This window comes from Aotus nancymaae, unplaced genomic scaffold (genome assembly GCF_030222135.1).
Source record: "Aotus nancymaae isolate 86718 unplaced genomic scaffold, 86718_ANA_hifiasm-v0.15.2.pri h1tg000020l, whole genome shotgun sequence".
In the NCBI taxonomy this organism is placed as follows: Eukaryota; Metazoa; Chordata; class Mammalia; order Primates; family Aotidae; genus Aotus; species Aotus nancymaae.
In genome coordinates this window covers 43,465,573-43,492,109 of record NW_026988432.1, presented here as the reverse complement: position 1 = coordinate 43,492,109, position 26,537 = coordinate 43,465,573, and the positions used below count along the sequence as shown (strand labels likewise).

At 36.0% G+C, this 26,537-nt stretch overlaps 1 protein-coding gene across 1 annotated transcript in view; it reads left to right on the top strand.

Annotated features, from left to right (window-relative positions):
* Positions 1–10,338: 10,338 nt before the first annotated feature.
* The window catches only part of ASXL3 (ASXL transcriptional regulator 3), a 183,690-nt gene continuing 167,491 nt past the window's right edge, over positions 10,339–26,537 (top strand). Inside the window, exon 1 of the mRNA XM_064379306.1 lies at positions 10,339–10,426. Coding sequence (XP_064235376.1) covers positions 10,373–10,426 — 54 coding nt within the window. The 5' untranslated portion in view covers positions 10,339–10,372. The remainder of the gene's footprint in view (positions 10,427–26,537) is intronic.

Here is a 26,537-nt window from a genome sequence, read left to right as displayed (position 1 = left end):
GCAAGTGAGAAGACAGTGGAAGGATTTGATATAGATTATATACCAGCAGCTTTGAAATAAATGCCATTTATATGGAAAATCAGTGAATCCTAAAAAGCTAAAACAACTTCAAAAAGAACAAAGCTGGAGATCTTATACTATCTGATTTTAAAATTTGCAATAATACTTTACGAAAAATGATATGATATTGGCAAAAAGAAAGTCACATATAAGAATGTAACCAATAACCAGCACAGAAGAACACCCATATAATCATGGTGGATCAAGTTTTTGACAAATATGTCAAGATAATTCAGTAAAGGAAAGGATTTTCTTTTCAACAAATAATTTTGGAATAACTGTATATTCATCAGTTAAAACAATAAACTTACGCCTTTAGCTGACAGCATACACAAAATCTATACTCTAATTCAAAATAAATCATCTTCATAAGTTTAGGAACTAGATCTAGGAAATCTCTAAACATAAACATGTGAAAAATATGTTACCTTTGGATAGATAAAGGTTTCTTAGCTATGATACTATAAACATTCTCTACACACACACACACACACACACACAAACACACACACACAGACATACAAATTGTCTAATTAAGTTTGATCAAAATTGAGATCCTCTGATCTTCAAAAGATACCATTAAGAAAATTAAAAGGTAAGTCATATACTTGGATAAAATAGCTACAAATTACATATCTGATAAAATATTTACGTACAGTATACATAAAGAACACTTGAAAATCAGTAAGTAGATGAAAGATACAATTTTAAAATGGATAAAATATTTGAATACACATTTTACCCAAATTTACACAAATGTTCATAGCACTATTATTTATAATGGCCAAGAGGTGTAAGCATTCTAAATATACTCAGTTTGTGAATGGATAAACAAAATGCTGCATATCGATAAAGTGGCATACTAGGAAAAAAAGAGACAAACTTTGTTGCATAAATGCAACAAACTGCATAAATGTGAAATAGATTTGCTAAGTGAAGGAAACAAAAATAAAAGGCTACACATTGTGTGATTCCATGTCTTGGCAGTAGAAACTGGATTTGATTGCAGGATACATTGGCTCACGCCTGTAATCCTAGCACTTTGGGAGGCCGAGGTGAGCGGATCACCTGAGGTCAGGAGTTCGACACCAGCCTGATCAACAAGGTGAAACACCATGTCTACTAAAAATACCAAAATTAGCCGAGTATGGTGGTAGGCACCTGTAGTCCCAGCTACTCAGGAGGCTGAGACAGAATTGCTTGAACCTGTGTTACACCGGAGCGAGCACAGAAAATCAACACCAAGACACAAGTATGCCAAATTGCAGAGTGTTTATTGCCAGCGGCCATGGAGGGCTCACGTCTCTCCAACCCGTGGCCCTGAGCTCATGTGGAGCAAGGCATTTAAGCTGCAAAACCACATCCTTGTTCAGGGGGGCACAAGGGTGTGCAAGGCAAGCTGTTTATACAGAAGCTAAAGTCAGCGGTTTGTTGCAAGGGGAGGGGAGCAGCAGTGGAAATTTTTTACTCTTAGAAAATAACACTTCTGAGAATTACAATACAATAACAGTTTTGAGAACTACACCTCTGTCCAGGGCCCAGGTGCCATCTCTATAAGATGGCAGTGCTTAGGCTTCTGTTTTAGCCCCTATCTCACCTGGGAGGTGGAGGTTGCAGTGAATCGAGATCACACCACTGTACTCCAGCCTGGGTAACAGAGCAAGACTCTGTCTCAAAAAAAAAAAAAAAAAAAGGAAAGAAACTGGATTTGACTTCAAATGGGCATGAAGGCACTTTTTGGGGAATTGTCAAAGGGTTGTAAAATTAGTTTAAGGTTATGGTTGCATAACTGTATAAATTCACACAAATAAAACCCTCAAATTATACAATTACATTGGCTAAATGCAAGGTATGCAGGTATGTAAGTTGTATAAATTTATAAATTTCCATAAAGTTGGTAAAGCTTTAATAAAATATAATTTAGAGAAACAAAAGAGAAAATCTATAAATAACCCACCATACATTATAAAAATTGAATTTGCTGTAAAACCCTTTGCATATATACACACACATGTGTACAGACACAATTATAACTTCAGTCCTACATAATTTCAGGAATAAATTCTACAAATATTTAAGGAAGAAATAATACTAATCTAACAAATATTCTTTCTGCATTTTGGCATGCATGGGAGAAACAAACTTTCCAACTTATTTTATGAGTTGACCAATACTATAATTAGATATCTAAAAGATATAAGAAAATATCAATAAATAAGCATTAGTATTCTTCATGATAAAGGCAGACATCATAACAAAATATTAGGAAAAAATGAATCCAGCTCAAAAAAAAAAAAAAGAACAAGAGTGTTATATTGTAGAAATATAAGGTGTAACATTAGAAAATCAATTGATGTAATATACTACGTTAGCAGAATAAAAATATCTTACGATCATCTCAATAAATATAGAAAAGCTTTCGACAAAATGTAAGTCCTACTCCGAAAGGAGGGAACAAACTCTGGACTTTTTAGGAAAGGAAAATAATTTTCTGAATCAGATAGTGTATCTACAAAAGTTATGCAGCTAATATGATACTTAAGTGAAACATGTATCTCTTTATTCCAACTTTAAGGATGTAAATAGTGTGTGTTTACTCTCACAACTTGTGTTCAGAATTGTTCCAGAAGTCCTAGCCAGTGCAGTAAATCAAGAAAAATAAACAAAATTTATTAAATCAGAAAGGAAATATAACTTCCCTAATTAACAGACAACATAATTATTCTACAAATACATATAAAAATACTACTTGATCCCAGCACTTTGGGAGGCCGAGGCGGGTGGATCACGAGGTCAAGAGATCGAGACCATCCTGGTCAACATGGTGAAACCCCGTCTCTACTAAAAAAAGTACAAAAAAATTAGCTGGGCATGGTGGCGCGTGCCTGTAATCCCAGCTACTCAGGAGGCTGAGGCAGGAGAATTGCCTGAACCCAGGAGGCGGAGGTTGCGGTGAGCCGAGATCGCGCCATTGCACTCCAGCCTGGGTAACGAGCGAAACTCCGTCTCAACAAAAAAAAAAAAAAAAAAAAAAAAAATACTACTTGAATCTATAATAACACCAAAACTGAACTTAGCATATATAAGATCAATATTCAAGTATCAATTCTATTTCTATATATAATCGTCTAATAATCCAGGAATCAAATTAATATGCTATTTCAAATAGCATAAAAAAATATCAAAACTTGGGAATAAATGTAACAATCATGTCCTACAGTACTACATTAAATATTTTAAATCATGGCTGACAAAAATTAAAGAAGTCCCTTAAAAATAAATTTGACTTTATGGATACACCAATTTTGATGGTATGATGTCTTTCTAAATTAGTCTACAAATTCAATGTCATCCATATAAAAACGGCTGATTCTTTAAATTTATCTTATACAAAAATGCAAGAATCTAGAAAGGCCATAACAATCTTGAAAAAGAACAATAACATTTTTGGATGTACATGTCTGATTTCAAGATCACTGTAAAGCTACAGTAATCAAAGCAGTTTGTTATTGGTATAAGTATAGCCAAACAGGTTAATACAATAAAATATAAAGGCCAGAAATAGGCTCATATATATATAGTCAATTAACATTTGATCACAGTGCCAAGTCAATGCATCTAGTAAAACTAATCATGATAAACTATATAGAAATATCTGGATAGCCATATGAAAAACATTTGATCCCTGTCTCACCCTATAAATAAAAATTAATTATAGTTGGATCAAAGACATAAATGTAAAACCTAGACTATATAGCTTCTAGAATAATAGAAGGGGGAATGGCTTCTTAAAGTTGGAGTAGGAAAAGATTTCTTGGATAATACCTATGCCTTATATTTTATGTTAATTATGCTTCCAATAAAAAACAAAAGAATAGAAAATTTTCAAAACTTTAGAAATTGTATCAAAGTGAAACATACCTTTACTACATAGAGAACATAGCAATAAGCCCACAAAGACAAAGGGGAGATTAGTTTTATAAAATAGAAATTAACTAAATGATTATAAGTTAGGTACATAAGTGATCTAGACAATCTGCTGTGGAGGTAATAACCTCTTGGTCTAAAAAAGGGGAGGGTCTCCAGAGAAAAGAATTTTCTACTAAAAAATGCGCATTGATTAAAATTCCTACCAGCAACTCAATCCAGATATTGTTAAAATGCATGATTCATTATTTTGACATCTAAATGTCATAACTATCTTTGATCCTTTTCCTTGGGGATACCTTGCCTAAATCTGATAGAGTGGTAGAAAGTCACAGGGAGTGGGTGAACAAGAATCTCTTTTTCTGGATCTCTCTATTCCCACACAGAAGACAAATAGGCTTAGCTCTGTCCCCACCCCCAGCATCACTTGGGCTATGAAAATACTGAACAGATTTCTGACACTGCAGGTCATTGTTCTCTTTTTTCTTAAATACAGTCCTACTGCTTTTCTTCACTGATAGGTGGGCCTCACTGGGGGTGGCAATTCCTGTGGCTCCCCCCTTTCTTTCTTTCCCCACATAAGTCAATGGACAATTGGATGACATTTCCTTGGCCACAATGGGCTCCTAAGAGATCTTCCAGTTATTCCTGCTATTTAGCTAATCAATCATGTCATCCATGGTTACTGGAAGTGTGTTGGCTAAGATGATCAGCCATGTCCCCTGCAATAAAACTCAACAGGAAAGCAATAAGAATTCTTCAGTTACAAAAGGAGCCCTATCTCCCCCTCACTTCAATCCATCCTTTTAAAAGTTGCAGAATAGCCTTAAATCTTCCTTTGAGCTTTTGGTGTTATATGTAGAATGGAGAGGACAGTCCAATACCAGCTTACTATCTATCTAACGGGTGTACTTCATATATTTTACTGTACAACTTAAAATAGCAGTTCTATCCAAAATTACTGGAATAAATTACTTGTTAATGATCCTTCTGAAGTTCTTTTTGGGGGGCCTCCACTACAAAATTTACTCTTTTGGTAAACATGAAAACTGAGGGAAATATCATATCAGTAACATGACCAAGATTCCATTAAATTATGTCTGACACAGTAGCTGTAATCAGAATTCTAGTCTTCTTTGTGAACTAAGAACATTCTTTCTACATAAAGATGAATTTAGCAGCATGTAATTTTCCTTCTTATCCACTAAATGTGGGATTGAATTAGAGTTTACCTAGAGAAATCTAATTTGTAGTTGTGAAAATAAGCAAAAAGCTGTTAGACTGCAATGCTGAAATTCTGATCACATTATATATGCATAAGAAGACAGTATCAAGCAAAGCTTTATTTACATTTGCTAAGTGTTTTTATTTTTTTCGTCTTGTATAAACTAATGAGTGGTGCTGTTAGGGAATATGTGTATCCCTCTTTGTGTAATGGATTAAGTGTGAGTCCTGTTAAACGCTAGGCCATAAATCAGACTGTGTTCTCTATGCCTAATTAAGGGTTTAAAGAGGGAAAAGGTAAATTCTTGAATGAAGGGCTCTACTCAGAAAGAGAGTTTGTTATTGCACAAAGAAAGGAGAGAGATAAAGCAGAAAAAAGAGCAACTTAAGAAAGTGAAAAAGAACAGTATGGAAATATTTTTAGCTATTTTATTCTACTTTCCTCAGATTTAAGAAGACTTTAGCTGCTAAGGATCTGGATATATCATGAACAATTTTATGTTTCAATTAGTGCACTGAAATATACAAACAATTACAAATTGGCCAGAGAATTAAAAATGAGTCTCAAAATAGCCCTAATTTGTTTTTTTTAAATGATATGCTTTGACAATATAAATAAAATCACCTAAAGAAAACTTTTGAAGAAAATGAAAATTTAATTTTCTCTATAACTACACATATCTTAATAATTAAAATATGTTGAAATATTAAACTAATAAACTGTCATAGATTCCAAGTAAAAACAAAATGATCACAGTAATCCTACTCATGTGGTAGTAGAAGAATTGTCCCAAGTTTAGATAAACTTACTTTCAGATAATCTTATTAAGATTTCTATATGTTCCTGAAGTGCAGTTAATTTGTTTATATTCATAGGATAAACTGACTTTAAATAGATATAATGAGGGACTCGAAAAGTAAAGGAAATGCAGGAGTAGAATAAAAGAGACAAGGTCGAAATTCATTTGCCCTGAGGAGCATCACTCGGTAATACTTGACTGCACATAATGAATAATACTGATATTTGGCTTTATTTTACTTTATATCTCCTCAACTGTTCAGTGAACTATAAGCAGGACAGAAAAAAATGATACTAAGTGTAAAATGATAAAACTGCATCTTGATTTGCTGGACGTTTATTGTGGTAAAAATAAAAGGGATCAATTTCCTTTATTTCCAGTGATTTATCTTTATTCAGTAAATATTTATTGCACCTTAGAGCATAACAGGGAATTTGCTTAGTGCTTAAACGTTAGTGAATTGAGCAGTGGACAAAGGGGACAAGGGGATCACCTTCATGGATTTTCCAGACCAGTTAGATTCTAATTGATTATGAACAAAAGATGTTTAGAAGAAATAAAATTATTAAATGTTCTTATTTGAAAAGTCAAAGATTCTAAACTTATGCATAATAAACAAACTTGCTTCAGAAATAACACCCATGGGGCATGGCCCTCAAGACCAACAAAGACCTCTTCCACCTCCCCTGCAACCCTGGTCTCCATTCTCTCCCCTCATCTTTTAGTACTCCTTCCCCACTCCACCTCCTGCTGTGTGTTGTGGCTGCTGGTGGGATTTTGTGGGAGAGGAATGGAAGATATTTCTATTTAACCCAGATTTCCTCACACAACATTCAATAGGCATGTGGATGGTAGCCATGTATACAAGGAGTCTGAATCCAAAGGAATCCCAGCCCCTTAGCCCTGTCTGAAACACCTAGTTTCCCATATTTGGTGAACTCTTTGATTAGGATCCATGGTGAAACCTTGTATCTCTTGAGGGACTGTGGAAATAAACAAACTTCTCTGCTCAAATCCTCAGGTGTCTCTTCTCTGTCTCTTCTCTTGTTCTCAGAGCCTCATATTAACTTAGCCCATTTTCCGGTAAACCTCTATGTTGTCTGGTAAACCATTTTCCAACACCTCTATTTTGTCATATGTACATTAATATTTCTTACTGTTTGGGTCATATATCTATTAAGTGTTTATTGATTGTTAAACATGTTGCAATAAACATTACAGGAAATGAAAAAAACCTGCTGGAATTGATGAGAGGAGATATGCACAAAAGTTTGAATTGTTGGATTCAGAACTAATAGCAGGAATGGAAAGGAGGAAAGCAGTGGAATGCAGAGAAGGTGCTGTTGAATGCCAGTTGAACTCTGGTGTGATTTCCATTACTGTATAATTGGGATGGGGACTCAGGAAAGGGTGGATTTATAGGCAATTCTAACTAAAGCTTGTTCTCTGAGTTACTCCTCTCTTCTCATTTAAGAAAAGAGTTCTTGAAATATTGTGATGTGATATGAATTTAATTGAATGTGCTTGTCTATCTAATTTAATATTTTCCTAGTTTTCAATTGTCCTGACTGACATTTATTGCATTTATGTTTCAAAAAGCTTTTCTCCATTTTAGAAATGTGAATATTCAAATCCTACTCATTCTTCAAATCCCACCTGAAAACTTACCTTTTCTAAAGGTTTATTTAATCTCCCTGGCAGAGTTATTTCTCTCATTTTCACAGAAATTTACTTGTATATTTCTTATAATGTATTTCACTTTATGTTGAAAAGCTATCTATATAATTTATCAAATTATAAAAGATCTGTAATTGATTAATCTATTCCCTGCCCCCGACACAAAGTAAATGTAGAAGAAAGAAGTCTAACAATGACCTCTTTGAAATGGTGGCCTACACCTCTTATGGTGCTCTGTAAAATATGTTATTTTGACATAGGCTATTCACCAAGTCTTTAATCAGACTTATCTGGTATGGACTATTTATAGTCAAGTACCCAAAAGGTGAGGTAGAATCTAAGAGTCAGTTTATAATATTGGTTATTTATACTCAGCTCATTGTCAGAGAATGAGTGCATAAACAATAGCTTTTTTTTTTAAACCATCAGTTTACATTTGCTTAAGTGGGACAATATATTTTTTCTTCTTTAATAACCAGAAATTGGCCTTTCTGTGAAATAATTGAGTATGTATGTTTTCCTTTAGCTGGCTCCAAAACTTCTTATTAAGCACTATTTCACAGAAAATAACAAATGATATGTTATGGTCTGATTGCTTAAAATAGGTATTTCTGAGTAGAAGAAAAAACATTAGAATGAAAATACTTTGAAAATATATCAATTACTTCAACCATAAAGAGAATTCTGGAAAATAAAAGCAGATGTGAACGTGATTCAAATTTAATATATTTGAAATGTAAAGTAAAAATATAATACACCTGGATAGAATTATGCAAATTGCATGGATAAAATTTTCCCCTAGGGATAACTGCAGTGTGTTCTCTAAATCCATTTTTAAAAAAGAAAGAGTGGAGATAATCTTTTGATATTTTCTTAAACTGATGCATAGCCTTTTCTCAGTCTAATGCATTAATAAAACAAATACTCTAAAAGAATTATCATATGCAGCTCTTTATGATTATGAACTGTCTCTGTTTAATTTTTGGTAATCAAACATTTTTATTACTTCAGTCATTTTACAGTGCTCTCAAAGGAATCACCTTACTATAATTGTTCTGATTCTCAGACATAAATCTTTTCATTAGATGTAAGTGTCCATTTTTCAGACATGAGTATTTTTAAACAGGCAGTATGGAATTGAATAAACAACATGAGATTAGGGTCAAAAGACTTGAGTTCTTAAAATGATTTAGCAAGAGATCTTGGATACATTGTCATGTTTTTGAGTTTCATTTCCTCATTTGTACAGTAGACGGGAAATATATATGTTTAACTGCGTTGTTTTTTTTAGGATCAAACGAGATAACGTATACGAAAAAACACAAAGTACTATTTAAATACCATTAACATTATATTCAGGAAATAACTTCAGATAAATAATCCAGTACAAGTGACCTTTTTGTTTTCAGATACTCAAGACAAATACACATAATTACTGTGTGGATCACAGCGTCATTTCTTTCTTTGCTTAACAATAACTCCACTGATCCAAACAATTCACCAGAGATGTATGAAGTTGGAAAGGTTACCATAAACTTTTAAGTCTTAACGCATTTTTTGGTAGTTCGCTAATAAGGGTAACAATCCAACGCTTCCTGTATCCCAGACCTAAAAATCATAAATAATTTTAAAAATACACAAGCGTTAGCGCTTCAGTTTTTTTACATGTGCATCATGTTTTACTCTACGGAATGTTGACTACACGCTGTTCAAAAATAATTAGCGCTACGGTATGGCATCGCGTGGATACATGGTCACGGCTCTTTGGTCCTGCATTGTTTGAGATGCTGTAGGTGCTTCAACGTTGTGTTAAGTTGTTCGTACATCATTAATTCTGTATCCAAAGACACTGGCTCTGTACCCTTTCAGCAAGGCTCTCGGAGTTCCCCCAGCCAGAGACAGGGTTAAGGGAATCCAGCAGAGTAGAGTAGTGTGCAGTGGCTGTGAGTGAGTGTGCACGCGTGAGCGCACAGGACAGGGGCGTCGAGGTGCGGGGTGGACTCCTATACAAGTTCCAAAGGCCAGAGTCCGCGGCTTTCGGCCCGAGCGGGACAGGGGGAAGCGGGTGGAACGGCCTGCACGGAGTGGGCAGCGCTCTGGGAATTTGGCTGCTGGGTTGGAGGGAGAGGGGTCTCGCGAGGGTTTCAGGGCGTGGCTGGAGTAGGGGGGCGCGCGGCGAGTGTGCGCGGGTGTGCGCGCGCGAGATGGCGAGTGTGAGCGCGGTGAGTGTGAGCGCGGCGAGTGTGCGGCCGCGTCGCCATTCCCCGTGACGTCAGAGTGTATTGTTGTGAGCGGGGCCGAGCGGAGCATCCCCGGAGCTGTCACCGCGGCGGCCGCGGCGGTGGCGCAGCGCAAGCCCCGCACGAGCGAGCCCGGCCGGCGCCGCCCCCGCCCCTGGCCCGGGCCCCGCCGCCGCCGCCGCCGCCGCCGCCGCCCCCGCCCCCGCCCCCGGCCCGCCCGCCGCGCGCCGCCGCCGCCGCCGCCGCCGCCGCGCGCCCCCACCCACTCCACCCCACCCCCTCGCTCCATCCCTCCCACCCGCCGCCGCCGCCGCCGCCCGCGCGCCTCCCCCCGCGGAGCGAGTGCGGGTCACCGGGTCACTGGGTCATTGTCTCCGCGCCCGAACCCCGAGCACCCCGTGGAATCCCCCACGTCATCATCAGAACCATCAATGAGATGCAAACATGAAAGACAAGAGGAAGAAGAAGGACCGCACCTGGGCCGAAGCTGCCCGCCTGGTACGTACCGCCCCCCACCCGCCTCCCGCCGGCCCCGCCGCTCGCCCTGCGCCGGTCCGCGGCGGCGGAGACTTCCAGCCCGAGCCGCCGCCCGCTCGCCGGGCTCCTGCTCTTTGTTATTCTGCGGGAGTGGGCTCGCCCGGGGGCCCCTGTGTGTGTGCGTGCGCGCGAGGAGGGGCTCAGCGATTATCTCCGGGAGCCCCGCGTCCAGGACCGCCCGGGACACTTCTCCCCGTACTTCGCTCTCTGGGCTTGGCTGTGCCTTCTCCACGGGTGAATTTCCGAGCGCTCGGCTCCGCTCGACTTCCCTCTCTGCCGCTCCGGAGACCTTTGTGTGGCAATTACCACTCCCTCCCGGCCCCTCCACCCCCCGGAATTTCATCAATAACTCTGTGCACAGTCTGTGTGTATGTTCGGCGTTTGTGAGTTCAAACATTTTACACGTGCATGCACGGTGTGTGTCCGACACGGACTTGTGGGGCGTGTGCATGTGGGCTAGGTGGTTGCGTGTCTGTGTGCCGTGTAGTGTGCATTATGTGTGCACACTGATACGTGCATGTTTTGTGTGGCTCCAGTTCGTTTGTGTTTGTAGGTATTGTGCTCTGCTCGATGTTTGTGTGTACATTCTGTGCACGTGTGTGCAATTTGTGTGTGTCGCGGTGTGTGTATGTTTGGTGAAGTTGGGTCAGTGTCATTTGTAGTGGGAGGTTATTAAGAGTGTACAGCTAGGTGTGTTTTACTGCTGGCTTTCTGGGCGGTGTTACTTGGCTGCTTTTCCTTTTCTTTAACCTTTCGGAGCTTACGTTTTAATCATCAAAAGAATGTCTCTATAGAAATGCCGGTTGGCAGAGGGGCGTCGGCGTCTTCGGTTTGATGCATGTATATGTGTGGGTTTTTCTTTTCTTTTCTTTCTTTTTTTCTTTCTCCCCCTCCCATCTTCTTCTTTTAAAGGACAGCTGTAAAAGGATTTTTCAAAAGGATATTTCTGTACAGTGTGTCTCGGGAATGCTAGGCATTACATTTGAAGCTAAGCCTTTCAGGGTTTTGGCTGCATAAATTAAATATTTATTCACCAACTTACTATCTGTTATAAATTGGCCAAAAGAAAGCATACTGCATGCAGCGGGGGTTTTGGGAGGGGGGAGCAGGATGTGTTATTGGGTTGACTTTGTAAAGATTGTTTTACTATAACTGTAGTCATTTTGAAAAGCATTTGAGTAACTACATTATGCTCAAGGAGAACATTTGTCAAAAGTAATTATCTGAGTTTGGTTGAAGGGCCTTGCTCTGGTATGTATCTGGATTCTAGCAAAGGGTTTTAGATAATTGGCCCTATTGCCCAGCGAAGAAGTGACAAAGTCCTTTTTAATTGCAATCTAGTTATTGGTAGCTGGAGTACCCAGGCCCCTTTACTTTATCTCTTAATTTTGTAGTGCTGTATGTTATCATTTCTCTCCTTATCTGTGATCGTGTTAATCGCTAAATCTCTCACTCTGTCGGTGAATGGGCAGGTGATAGTGATTCTTTAATGAACTACATCTGGAAGAGGAAACTAAGTTGTGGGGAATATGTGAGAAGTAAGCAGTAAGTGTTAAGTAGATGCCAGATTGATGTTATCACTGAGTTTTTGCTGGAGCATAGTACATTACTTATTGTTTGCTCGGCCATTAATTCAGAATTGTGTGGGGGTGTGCAAGGCTTCTGAAAATGCATTATTCAGGTTCCGTGGAGTGGCAATCAAGTACTATTAGAGAGCTTCAGTGTATATTTTAAGCAAGTGAACAATGAGTTGATTTATAAATATTTAAATATAATGATTCATGAATTAGCCATATCTGCCTGCAGAGAATTATTTAATAAATAACATTACTCTGATGGAATTTAAAGCTAACCATGTGTATTCAATCAGTATATGTTACTATTCTTGAAAGTACTGTGTTTGATTTGACCTAATCATGACATATCTGTATTGATATAATTTGAAAGAGATTTCTAAGTCACAGGTTTTTGTTAAAAGTTGAATTTTCCTCTTGAAAAGTTCATTGATGGGAAAAGACACACTAGGAGTCATCAACACAAAAGAACGATAGACCAGATGTCTCTGTTTTAACCAGACATATTGAACTAGTAGTTATGGTAATTTTTCAATTTGGTTTTAGTTATTTTTCCCCTGGTAGTTGTATAAATGTGTATGTGTTCAAAATGTGACAGTTAAAATACTGAATACAATTGCAAGGAATTCTATTGAAAATATTATTTTCAAAAATTTGTGATTTGTATAAGTAAGTGACTTATCTTCATTCTTATTTTGTGAAGAAAGGAGAACTCAATCCATTTGGTTAATCGTGATATCTGGTTATCACTATTAACCAAATTAATATTTGGTTAATATATTTTTTAAATCTTCTTTATGATTACATGATTGCATATGAACTTGAACTCTTCTAAACTTGCATGATAAAATATTTTTACTTTTATAATTGATAGTATTTCTTTGTACTCAATTTTTAAAAAAGATACTTTAAGCATTTCTGTGATATGGATACTATCATTTTATATTTTACAATGCTTCTGATGATTCTGCTGTTGTTGTTAGGGACTTTTAACCTTTTCTTCATCAAATGTTAAGTGAGGTGTCTGATCTTAAAAGATTCAGGATAGATAGAAAATACACAACTCTATATGTGGTTTTTGCAATATATGAACTAAAGAGAGAGTACTCAAATTGATGTTAAGAATAATGATCTTCCAATTCATGCAGAGTATGTTATATAATATATATCTCTCTTGCTGGCATGTGTGTGTGAGATTTTCTTGAAATATAGGACATCAGGAGAGAGGAAATGCAAAATAGATATTATGAACTATGACCAAAAGCTTATGTATACATGATGTAGCTTTGCCTTCACTTAAAGAAAAATATATGTGGAAGAAGAATAATTCTTTTTAGTGTAACTAAGATTTTCCAGTTCACAACAGAATTTCTATTTTCTTTGTGAGAAAAGTATAGGGCTCCAAATTTGTAAACTCTTGAGTTGCAACTCTAGGGATTTTGTTTTAGATATAGATGCAGCTATCAAACTGTATCATTTTCCTCAAAGAAGTATGTAATGCTTGTATGTGTTAGGCTTGCTTAGGGTATGAAAGAAGGAATGGTGGTATAATTTGTCTGTGTTTTCAGGAATGCAGTGATTATTAACAGGCTGCCATTTTAAAACAGTAATACCACATCTTTTTTTTTTTCCTTCTTTTTTCTTTCTGCCCTGCATCAGTTGCAGAAATTTCAGCCTTTAGCCTCTTCCCCTCCCCCACAGCCTTCTGCAGTAGTAGTTGTTACTTTGCGCATTGCCATTTAATATGGAGTCTGCTCCCAAACCAGATGCATTTTCATCTGTTTTATCTGCTCTTCTAAGGTTGTAGAGTCTCAGAGGATCCCACAATCACATGGAAATATCTTCTGTCTTAATATTTGTAGACCACAATAAGAATAAAATCAAAACCATAACTCATGTCGAGCTGGGGCTTTGACTTTAATCCTTTTGACTTTTATCTCAAGACTTCACTCTGTTACTATAAATACAGTTTAAACCATTGTGAAAGGATCTTCATGCTTCTTTGTAAAAAATGGGGATTTGACAGGACTTCGTTTTACTCCACTAAGGGGTTTCTTTGTTACTGGCTTAACACAGAATATACTGTTATTTATGTATTTATTCTAGGTTAATTCTTTTTTTGACATGCAAAAATATTGCTTTGAGAAGTGCTTTTTGATAGCTTCATCACTTTGTTCTATAGGGAATGCTGCTTTTAAGATAATAGTTCCATGTATTAATTTCCCTGAGTTTTGTTTTATTTGTTTTATTCCTTACAATCTTTGTTTAGTCTCAATGACACCTGAGAATAATTCTTAACTATTTCAATAGCTTTGTGCTTGGTAATATGGCTGATTTATTTACTTGTAGTTTAGATACATTCACACAGATAATGAATATCAGTTTCTTGGTTGGTTTTTTCGTGTGTGTGTGTATGTGTGTGTGTTTTCTTGGTAGTTCAAGGTGACCTCTGGGTAAAATTTTTTAATGACAAATTCACCTCATTGTTGGAAGAAAACAGGCACATAACCTTTTATGACACAGCAGGGTTACTGAAGGTTTTAAGTAAATTAAAGTTTGGTAAATTATATTGTATTAAAAATTAATCTATACTGTGCAAAAGATTCACACAGATTTCCTTTATTTCCTTTATTAATTAAAGGAAATCTGTGTGAATCTTTTGCACAGTGTAGATTCTTTTGCATAATGCATTACATTCTAAATAAATTGTTAGGGTTTCGATAAAATAAAGCTGAATGGTATTGGTGGCTGTTAAAATTTTTAAAAAGCATTTCATAATTGTGTAATTTACTGGTTGCTTTGATTTTTGTCTTTGTATTTGAGAAATAAGTATAATTTGTCAGAAGTGATAAGCATGGTTATAGGGGAGAGTGTGTGTACTGCCTTTGACATTTTCTCACTGTGCTAACGGTAGTTTGATTTTAGGTTATAGTCAGGTATTCATAACACTTGAAAAATTTTGACATGTGATTTGGGGTAACCCCAAAGGTACACAAGAGCGTAATTGACAATGCAGTTGGATCATGAGCATGGCTAATATAGTTTTGCAAATTTAGTTTTATTTTTAATCACTGAAATTTCAGTTGGTTTGATTCAGCTGTTTTTGTGATCTGCACATAGCATCATTTCTTTATATCTCATCATCTCTCCTTTCAAATATGGAACCTAAATTTCTGTCTTACAGTCTGAAAGATAAAAAAGAGTTTAATGATCTCCGTGCCTATTTAGAAAGAAAACAAGTTTGAAGTTGGATAAAAATGTACTTGAAATAATGAGTAATGTGAACTTAGACCTAGTGCTTAGGTTGTTAATTTTTTATTTTCTGCTGACATGAAAGTGAATTTTAAGAATTGATTATTTCTTAAGTTTTTCTGTTTTTTGACAAATTTCTGGGTAACATGATTTCTTAGATGTCAGAAATGGACTATTTTCTTGGTATACTGTGGCTTTTAGACATGTAGAGTCATACCTGGAAGGGAATTTCACAACTGAAAAGTTAACTGATAAAGGAATTGAATTCAACATTTAACAATATAATAATTTTTAAACTTTACTGAAATGCATTGGAAAAGTGAAATATGGCCCCTAAACACTTTGCAGGCTACTATATATATGATTCAGATGTTGTAGAGGATACAAAGGTATATCCTCAAGCAGTATAAAGTTTGGTAGAGGAACAAGAAAAAGTGGAGGATGACTTGAGTAGACACCATCTGTAGGTGACACATGAATGATCAAGCAGGTGCTCGATTACAGATTTACAGAAGGGAGAAGCTGTATGTTATGTGGTGATCGTGGAATGCTCACTGGATCAGATGAAACTTGGTTTGGCCATGAAATATGAGTAAGTTTAAGCAGGTGAAGAGAGACCATTCTAAGAAGAGAGAACGACATAGAGGTGAGGTGCACTCTAGAAGGTAGGTTCAGGGGGAGATAAGCGGAGGAATCTAGAAATACCAGAAGACGGGGGCATAGGTACTGGGATAGAATTTAAAAAATAGAGGGATTTAAAGCCATTTTAATTCAGTAAGTTTTACTATGGGGCTAGTGTAGTTAGGTGGTAATAGAAAGGAAATTAAAGACTCCATTCCCCACCCCCATCTCCCCCCCCAACAAAGAAACACAAAACAAAACGAATATGACTTATGTCATAAGTTTTACGATATACATTTGTACAGTGATATTGGGTACACCAGTGGTCTGAGGGTGTTTCTGAATGTTTTCATTACTTGGTACTGAAGAGTCTGAAAACAAAATTAAATGATACGATTTAATTCTGTCTCATGTCCTTTACCAAATGAGGCAAAGTTAAAAAAAATCAGTAAATTATATACATTACATTTGTTTAAGGCTTACATAGAGCACTCTGTTTGTTCCCTAAAATACCCTCTTGAGATTAGTCAGTAGCTAGGACTATCTCAGTAACTCTCTGAGAGTGGTTTAATGATACACTCAATATCATCATCCTGTCTATAAAAAGCAAGGCTGGGACAATATATATGTGTGTGTATACATATGCATGCACACACATACACATATATATGCACACATTTTATATTTATATAAATACATATGTACACACATATATATTGTACACACACACATATAAATATAAAATGTGTGTATGTGTATGTGTGTCCATATATATATGTGTATATGTCTCTGTGTGTGTATATATATAAAATTCTCTCATTAAAAAAAATATGGGTGTTTGACTGATATGAATTTAATTGATCTGTTGCATGGAAGCATATGGAGGACCCAAGCTTATGTCATAATTATTCCCTGCCTTTCAGGTTGCCTGCATATGTATTCTCCTCCCTCAGTTCCTTCCTCTCACTCTCTCTTCCTCTTTTCTTCCCTCTTCTTCTATCATTCTGCTTGAAATTATCTTCTTTTACATTTTTAACTTTTCCTTCAAAGCTCATCAGTGGCAGATCCTGGCTCATTCCTGATAGGGCCAGGAGGAGGGGCATTTGTATACAACCACTTTCAGCTATTTGCCAGCACTGAGTGCCTTGATTGTTCTGCTTTTGTCCCTGCACAGTTGGTAGCTGCCAAAATCTAGCCCTGACGGAAACTTTCCCTGAAGAGCCCTTGGGGAACAAATAGAAACATTATATGATTAGCCACATTGTTTTCATTATTGAACAAATCTACATAAAGGGGTAGCAATTAACAGCTTTATCAGTCTGAACTTAGACACCTACCTCTCCTCTTCCCTCAATATTCCCACTTGAAGTAGTAACAATTAACTGTTGCTGGTTTTAATGTCAGCAACTGACAACACTAAATTGGGAATAGGCACTTCTCCTGGTTGATTGACATATAGCCCTCTGACACATTCTTATGTAGTTTTAAGGCAAATTTATGCCCTGGGGTTAGCGCCAAAGGGCTTGTCAGAACATTGCCTTTAATAGCTGAAATATATAACTTAAATGACATCCAAGACCTTAGCTTTGGTGGAACTTTTAGAATCTGAGGAATTCTCCAAGGCAGTGCAATTTAGACTCAGTAGACAGGCTTGGAAATTGTAACATTTTCCTAAATATATACATGTATAATTTATGATACAGTTATTTATCATGGATTTATTTTGCATATCTGTAACATAAATTAGTCCAGAGAAAACTAGATTATGATTTTTTAAAACAATTGCACAATCGGTATTTTTGGTAAGTACATGTATTCCATTTTTCTTTATGCATCTGTTGATTTAAAAAAATCAGTCAATCATCGTAATTATTTATGACTTATAGAAGGGAATAGTATGCACCCTCCTTTATTCAGAAAGTGAATGGCATTTCTAAGATCCTAGTAATCATAATGTTTTAGAACCTATTTTAATAATTTTCAGGAAATAGAAATTGAGATGGATCTTTGGGTTTGTTTTCCAGCTCAGTTATAGAGAGTCACGATATACTGAGGCTGTTGTTTATCCTTCATATTTTTTATGTCAAAAATAAATTATTGCATATGTAATCTGCACATATATCAAATCTTTGTTGACATAGCCACAGAACTAAGTCACTGTCTGGAATATCAGGAATCTTTGTGACCCTCCACTCCTACCACTACTCCAAATATGCACACAACAAATAAATGCTTATTTTAACAAGCGTATATAAGAAAATTGCCTGCCTTTTTTTTTTAAAAAAAAAAATGTGTCTTTAACCTTGCCATTACAAATTGTCACAATATGTTTCTTTTCGTTTTTTGTCCCTCTCATTTGTAAATCTTAGAACTTAAATTAATTTTAAAAATTAGATTTCTTGATAGTTTCATTGTTCTCTATCACTTTTAACTCTTTCCTGCTCACTTGAGTGTCCCCTTCTCTCAGTTGCCCCTTTAGCGTTAGTGTATTTCAGGATGATTCCTCCCCCTCCTCTTTATTCTCGTTGCCCCACACCCTTGGCCAGCTTGCTCAGCCCAATGTAAGTCTCCTCTGATGAGGATGTCAACCCTGATATTTCCTCTGAATTTCAGGGTTTTGCTAATAATTAATTTTGTCTGTCTTCATGTATTGTGGATATTTCAAATGAAATTTATCCAGTTCATAAACATTTATTGGATACTTCAACAGTCATGCATTGGACAGAGAAGAATATGACAGCATTCCTGTCTGGTAGGGGCTTATCTATGTGTCCCTAAGCACATGGTGTCCAGAGAAAGTGGTGGATTCTGTCTTCCAAATATAGCTCACATTTAACTCCTCCTCTTTTTATTCACTATATCTTACCTAGTTTTGACCTTCCAAATAGTAGTGTCTCTAATCTCTTTTCCAAATCTTACTTACTAAAGCTATAGTTATTTTTCAAGAACACATATAATCTTACTGAATCATTTTTGTTTAAAACGTTTGTGATAACTTTTAACCTAAAGTACCCTAGGTCATAAGAAGCCCTTTTCTATAGTGACAATACTTTTTTAAAGTGGTAAATTATTGCATTTTCTAATACTATGCAGAATTTATCATGTTTTATTTATTATACACCACACCACCTCTCCCATCTTGTAGCAATTTCTACAGCCTTACATTTATGTTACATTTTAAAATACATAAAATTAGTTATTTTTAACATTAATTGATTACATTTATCAACTTATTTAATCAACTTCTATTTTCCACTTTCTTATATCACACTCTCTCTTCTTTCTAAATTGCTCTTGATAGCTTTTTAATTTTTATATGAAGGTCTCTGGGTAGCAAACATTCTTAGTTTTTGTATGGTGAAATGTTTTTGTTTTGCCTTCACTTTTAAAAAATATTCTTTTCTAAACTTTTAAATTTTGAGATACAGGCTCACATGCATTATAAAAATTAGAAAAGAAAAGGATGAGTAGATGGTCACATCCTCTCCCTGTCATTTGTATTATCTACTGAAATCCTTCCTACCCTCAAAAAATTGAACTAGAATACAGTCAAGACTGGGTACAAAAGTAGTTAAAAGGTACCCTTTTGAAGCATTATCCACTGAATTTGTAGATTATAATTCCAAAAAAAAAAAAAGGAGAAACTTAGTAGGAAAAAACAAAAAGATCTCATGTTAGCCTCACCTTTGAATGATAATTTAGCTAGTTATAAAAATCTGCTGATAATTTTTTATCCTTAGTACTTTAGAAATGTTTCTTTGGCATGTGAGGTTCTGATCTACTATGAGTTAAATTGTTAGTCTTAAAGAGGTATAATACACATTGTATCTGGTAGTTGCTACATGTTCACTTTATTTTTGAAGTTTACAGTTTTAATATTCTGTCTCAATGTTTATGGTTGGATTTATCTTTATTCTACTTAGTGTGTATCTGTGTGTATGGATACGCACGTGTGTGTGTGTGTGTGTGTGTGTGTGTATGCTTTAAAATGTGGATCATGCTATGTTTATAACTTACTTATTGAATACATTTTATCCCTGTCAGTCTGTGAATTATTTGAAGTATCCTAAGATTCCCCTTAACATCTAGCAGATCTGCATATCTAGTTTATGGGTTGGGGATGATGATACAAGAACAATGGGGAAAGAACTCCCCTAATACTGTACAGTATACAGGGATGAATTTATTGGTTTCATTCATCAGAATTATAGATTGCAGGCAACAGAACACAACTCCTCCTAATTTAAGTAGAAAAGGAGCAGGTTTTCTTTTTGGAGGTCATGCTTCAAGAATAGTCTAGTTGGAATATTGCTGTGGGCACTAATACCATCAGTAATGATCACCACCATGACTCGGTGCTTTTGCATGGGACACTGCCATTGTTGCCAGTGTGTCACGAATAGTCTCATAATTTGCTGTATTTGTACCCCATATTAAAGATTAAAATACACATTCAGGAGAATCAAATTGACAGACTCTAGGTCTCATATCTGTACCTTAGCTGCTAGAGAGTAATGAGAAAGTATATATGGCCCTTTCAACTCCTGTAGTGAAAATATCTCCACGTGCATTTTCATAGCAAGAATAAAGTCCACAAGATTAAGGCTAAATGCCTTATCTCTTTCCCACTCCCAGTAAGTCTTCTCCTCCTTTCTTCCATCTCCCAGTAAAGCCACCACCATTTCCACATTTGTTCAAGCCACAAGCCCTCTTGTCAGTATTATACCTTCTTATATTTTTGTCTTATATCCGGCTGACTTCAGACACCTTCATCTTTTTTTCTTCTACTCTTCAGATCCTTGTTTTTAAATACTATACTTATATACCCATTTCCACTGTCATTTACCTTAATGCAGGCTGTTATATGGGTTAGGGAGACAATGTAAATTAATGATGAACGTAAGAGTTAGGAATATTTGAGTTTGAGTCCAAATTCTGCCACTGTGTGTTTGACCTTGAGAAATTTGTATAACATCTCTCAGTTTTACTTCCATTGTCTAATAAAGGAATAATAATAATATCTACCTTAAAGAGTGGTTGGAATATTTAAGATAATGTGCACAGTGTAGTTTTGTGTCTTACATTATAAGATGCCAGTTAATGTTAGTGTTTGGTAGCTTCCATCTTATGAAGTTCCTGCAACAACTTTGAAATTTGTTTCACTGACTCTAGACTTGCCTCCACTGAGGATCATTTTTTTTGCATTTATAATCATTATTTAAAAGTAAAACTTGTTCGTGGTACCCGCATTGAGTCTAAGTCCCTGTAGGAAATAGATAGCATTACCCTGAAGGGGTGATTAAAGAAAGTTAGGGCACAGTAAAAGAAAAGAACAGGATATGTGAGGGAAAAAAGGCTTGTTACGATTTTCAAATTAAGATAACTATTGTCTGGTACATTGATTACAACACAGATTGGAAATGTTTGCAAGGTAATAATCTCCTTTATACATGCTAGTAAACTATTCTTAAACTTGGTGTCATCACCTCTTTTAAGAGTATAGGAATTTGATATGATGGAATAACCTTAGTATATCAATCTTAATAAAGTTGTTAATAAAGGACAGTAATGCTTTTAACACTAACTAATAAAAATGGCAATAAGAACTAATAATGATTGGGTACTTATATGCTTGATACTGAACTAAACTTGTTATATGCATTATATTGCTTAATCCCATGAGTAAACCTAGGGAACATTTTATAATATTATTCACATTTGTCCAATGTAGAAATTGAGATTTAGAGTGTGTGTTAGTTGAGTTTCTCCCAGTTACAAGTGAAACAAAATTTAACTCAAACTAGTTTAAGGAAAAAGGCTCATGTAACGGAGAAATCCAGGAATGAACTTCATTTGTAGGTGATATAGGGACTTAGAGAATGTCATCAAGGTATTTGCTTTCTATTTTTTTGTCTTTGTTTTTTTCTTGGCTTCATATTGTAGGCAGGGTTCTATTCAGGTATTGGACAAGATAAGATGGCCACTGGCACCACCTATGTGTGGTGTCCAACCTTAGCCACAACAGCCTAAAGACAATCTCAGTCTCTTTTCCTCTCCCCAGTCCATATCTCTCTCTTAGTTTTTAATGCCGGTCTCAAAGAAGATTTTACTTTATCCTTGCTTGGCTGATGTGCCCATTCCTGCACCAACTGCAGTGGCCAAGATCAGGTATCACTATTTATTGCAACACAAGGATCACATAGAGAAAAGGAAAATTACACAAAAGCACCAATAAAAGGCAAATGGAAAGTATCCTGGAAAAACAAATTATAAATGACATTGCCTTTGCTATATGGAGGATGAATTAACTAGCTTAGCTAGTAAGTTGTGGAGGAATGATTCAAATCCATGTCTGCCTGACTTTAGACTTAAGTGTTCTAATGTAGGTACTCCACATTCATTACTTCTGGTATTATTTTTATGATATTTATTTTACACTAAAGATATGTTGAAGCTCAGGCAGCCATTATGAATAACCTAAATATCTCTTTGGTCTGTTTCTACTGAAACCTACTTTCCTGATTTAGAGGCTAGAAGTTACCATGGATAATTTCTGTTCTGTTTTCCCCCTCAGACTAGTTTCTTTCTGGTTATGTATGAATAGTCTATATAGAATATTTATAATATAGTTTGACACAATTTAGGATCCAAGTACTATTTAGATCTTAACAGACTAAAATATATATTTCTTTGTGAAGCTTCCAGGTACCTTCTGGATGCAAGTAAATATTTTTATTCATTATTTAAAATGTCCAAGTTTTCTTCCCTTTGTTGATCATAATCCTTAGATGATACTGACTTACCAAAGAGAACAAACATTTCTTTCCCATGGAATAAATCCTCTAACATTTCTCTGAATGTTGAGATTGGGTCAGCATCAGACAATGATTCCTTATTTCATGTAGAAATTTGTGGACATCACAGTCTTATTGCTGCCATTTTCTGTTTATTCATTTGACAACGTTTCTTCTTCCCTAGAGCCCAAATGAATCAAATATAGTGTTTCAGAAAAATGTTTTCTCTCCTTCTCCCTCTTTTTAACACATTTTACTTAGCTTTGTGGAAATTTATCTCTACCTTTTCAGCTTGAAAAGTGGATGGTTCTGAGAATTGATGTTTTTTTCATGTTCAGCCCTGGGCAGAGTTGCTACTATTTAAAGAGAAAACACGTTTAGTCTGGATCCACCAGGATCTTTAATGAGAGAATGAGAAAAAGAAATATGCTATTGAATATAAACAAAAATATTATCTTCTTATTCTCATCCTTTCTCCAATTTTTATTTCTTTGTCATTTTTTTTGCTAACAGTGTGTTTATAAACCAAGTGCCAGTAACTAAATAGGAATAGACGGACTATCAGCAGGAATAAGAAAAGTGCATGCATAAATCTAGATATTGCATTTCCTTTCAATCTTCTAATGGCACTACTTGTTATTTTTTGAAATTTACTATTTTCTGAGCTCAACTTCATAGTAGGAAATGCACTCATGAAAGTTAAACACATTTTTTTCATTGGTTAAAAGCTTTAGTGGAGAATGAAGCCCTTAATTAGTAGAGTCTACCCTCTCCTATCTTTGTATGGAATTTTATCTTTTATCTTCCTGGTGCTAGGTGCTAGTGGTAGGCAGGTCAGGTGGGAAAAGCACCTCTAAGCAAGGTATCATCTAGAGAAATGGGTGATGGGAGAAACTATTAATAGAACTTTGATAAAACAGTGTTTGAAGTTTTTTTCTTGTGTGTTTGTACATACACGTTTATATTAGATAGACTCTACAAGGAAAAAACGGTCTTCTACTAAGTTAATTAAATAAATATCTTTCTCTGTTTTTAAGACATGAGCAAGTAGATATTACCTTATAATCATTAGGCTGGTGTACAGTTATTTTGTTTTCCTCCTTAGGGACAGGTGGTGGCTTCTTTGCTGCCTTGAATCAGGCATAACCATTTCTGTTTTATTATATCTGACCTGCAACTTTTAAGGCTCAGTATTTTATTCACTTTATTTCTTTCCTGGTTGTATTGATCACAGAAGCCGGTGACAAGATGGAACTTCAGTTAACCTGGTTCTTGGCTGGACATGTAGATGTCAGTGAGAAATAAGCATTTGTTTCAATCTACCGAGATTTTGGGGTTGATTTTTACTGTTGCATGTATCTGCCTATCTTGACAGATTCAATCTTTATATGAAAAACAGGTGTTTTTATTCCAGGCCACCCTTAACTTTTGTTTATGAGACACTAAAATATATAATTACATGCTTCAGAGATCTGTTAGGAAAACAAGGTTAAAGTCCCTTTTTTTCCCTTCTCCATTATGTTAAATTGATTTGTAAAATCTTCCTTTCCAGTATGTATGTTTTGTTACTTTAAACCTGTAAAAAAATGTTTTAAACCGGTAAAAAAATTTTTATTACAAGGAAAATCTTTTTGTATTTCATCTTAAGATAATCTTGTTTATATTTTTGCCTTATGAAATAACTGCCTTTCCTCCCATTTGTCTGCCAAGGAGGAAAGTTTTTTAACCAGAGAGAGTAGAACAATCATTGTTAACAAGGAATTTAATTCCAAGATTGTTGAAAAGATAAAGAAAGGGCACCTGGACATTTTAAATGAGTTCAAGTTCCCAAGTTAAGACAAATTGTGTTTCATTGAAAAGGTATGGCCAGATTTCCACACCGCTGAGAAGGAGAAAGCAGACACTGTAATAATACTTCTTTCTTTCTTTCTTCCTTTCTTTCTTTCTTTTCTCCCCCTACGCCCACATTTTTTTGGCCTGGGGGAGAACTGGGAGAGAAGCACCCCCACTAGCAGATTATATTTCCCAGCCTGTCTGTCTCAGAGATTTCAGTCTATGTTTCCTATCCATTGAGGGCTCAGTTACCCTGGGGCTTTTTCCCACCAGTTTCCACTCTTCCCTAGATATCCTATACAGAAACTCCTGGCAGCTCACAGACTCCCCATTGAGCCTAACCCCTTCATGTAGGAAAGTGGGGAAAAATGAAGAAATCTGGTCTTGAAAGCCTGCAGACTTTCATACCACAAGGAATGTGTTGACCACATGCATCTTAAACCAGATGAACTATGTTTGTCCAGTCCTTCAACTTATTGTTATTCAGCCATGTCTGTTCCATGTTGTAAACTAAAACCTCAAAACCAGGAGGTTCTCCCCAATCCTTCTTGCCAGCAGGGATGAAGTTGTAAATAAACAGTCCCTTACATCTTAAATTGTAATTTTGTTTATGGTATAATGTATTTGTAGGAGACATTGATTTTCACAGCAAATTCCTTTATCTTTAAAAATTTCAGCCTTTATATGATTATGCAGCCACTGAAATATTATTATAGGTGAGGCTATCTCTGAATTGCTAAGGTCACGAAACAAAGTCTCATCTTTTTGTTTTAATTTCCCATAATATGGAGCTGATGTATTTTACATTTATATCCCCTATGTACTGGAATACCTACAGATTATCCAGATGTTTGTATTATTGTATGTCCTCTATACTTGATGGCAGGCATAGTTATATTTTAAACCTGAATGCAAGTGTAATAAGCACTCTTAAAAATTTTTCTATAGATAGCTTGCATTGAGAGGATGGATTCCTTGTGGGCCTAAACCCTACTGTCTGTGGTTAAATGTATATGAGAACAACATCTGGCCTAATTTATCTTTAGGCAAAATTTAATAATGCTGAATGGCAACCTCTGGGAAAAATCTAAGTAAGACTTGATGTGAGTCCTAATTTAGAGTTGGCTAATAGGTAACTCTTAATTTTCAAAGGAATGGGTATTTTGATCACATCAAAGTTAATTTTTCTTCCTTCTGTCATCAAAACGTGGTATTATAGTATAATGAGCACCCAGCCTGGTTGTAAGCAGAACTCAGCTGTAAAATCAGGACTAAGGAAGGCTAGGAAGTAACAGGGACTATCGGATTTCATGCAGAATCTTTTGTTGGCAAAGGCAAGTTTGAATACTTCACTGACTTATCAAAGAGATCCAGCCCCTATTTCATATCAACAAATACTGGCTGATTGAATTCAGTCCTGCTTGCTTATAAATATACCTAATTCCTTTAGCATATAGTTTAAGAAGCAAGACCAGAAAGAAGGGATAAATTTGGGAGGATTGGAAAACTTAGCTAATATTAAGGTAGGTAGTACATCAGGAAGCATGTAGAAATATTTGCCCTGAATTCATTTAGCATAAATCTTAAAAAAATTTTTTTTGATATAAATGGGGTCTCACTATGTGAGAACTCCAGACCTCAAGTGATCCTCCCATCTTGGCCTCCCAAAGTGCTGGGCTTACAGGTATGAACCACCATGCCTGGCCTATTTAGCATAAATCTTGATGCAAATATTTTAGTTATATCACAAATAAGTATAGTAAATCAGGGTGGGAGTACTTTGACTTGGTTTGTAGTATAAACCATTACAGTAAATATTTGTGCATGACTCAAATTGGAAACAGGGACACACATTTCACTTAAGTCTACTGGTCTGTAGGAAGCCTGTGGTCTAAACTCTAAGCTCTTAGGACACCTGCTTCAAATTTTAAAAATGTTAGCCCTCTTTTTGAAGCCTTGGAATCAGGAATTTCTTCAGCGATTACTCATCAAAGTTCT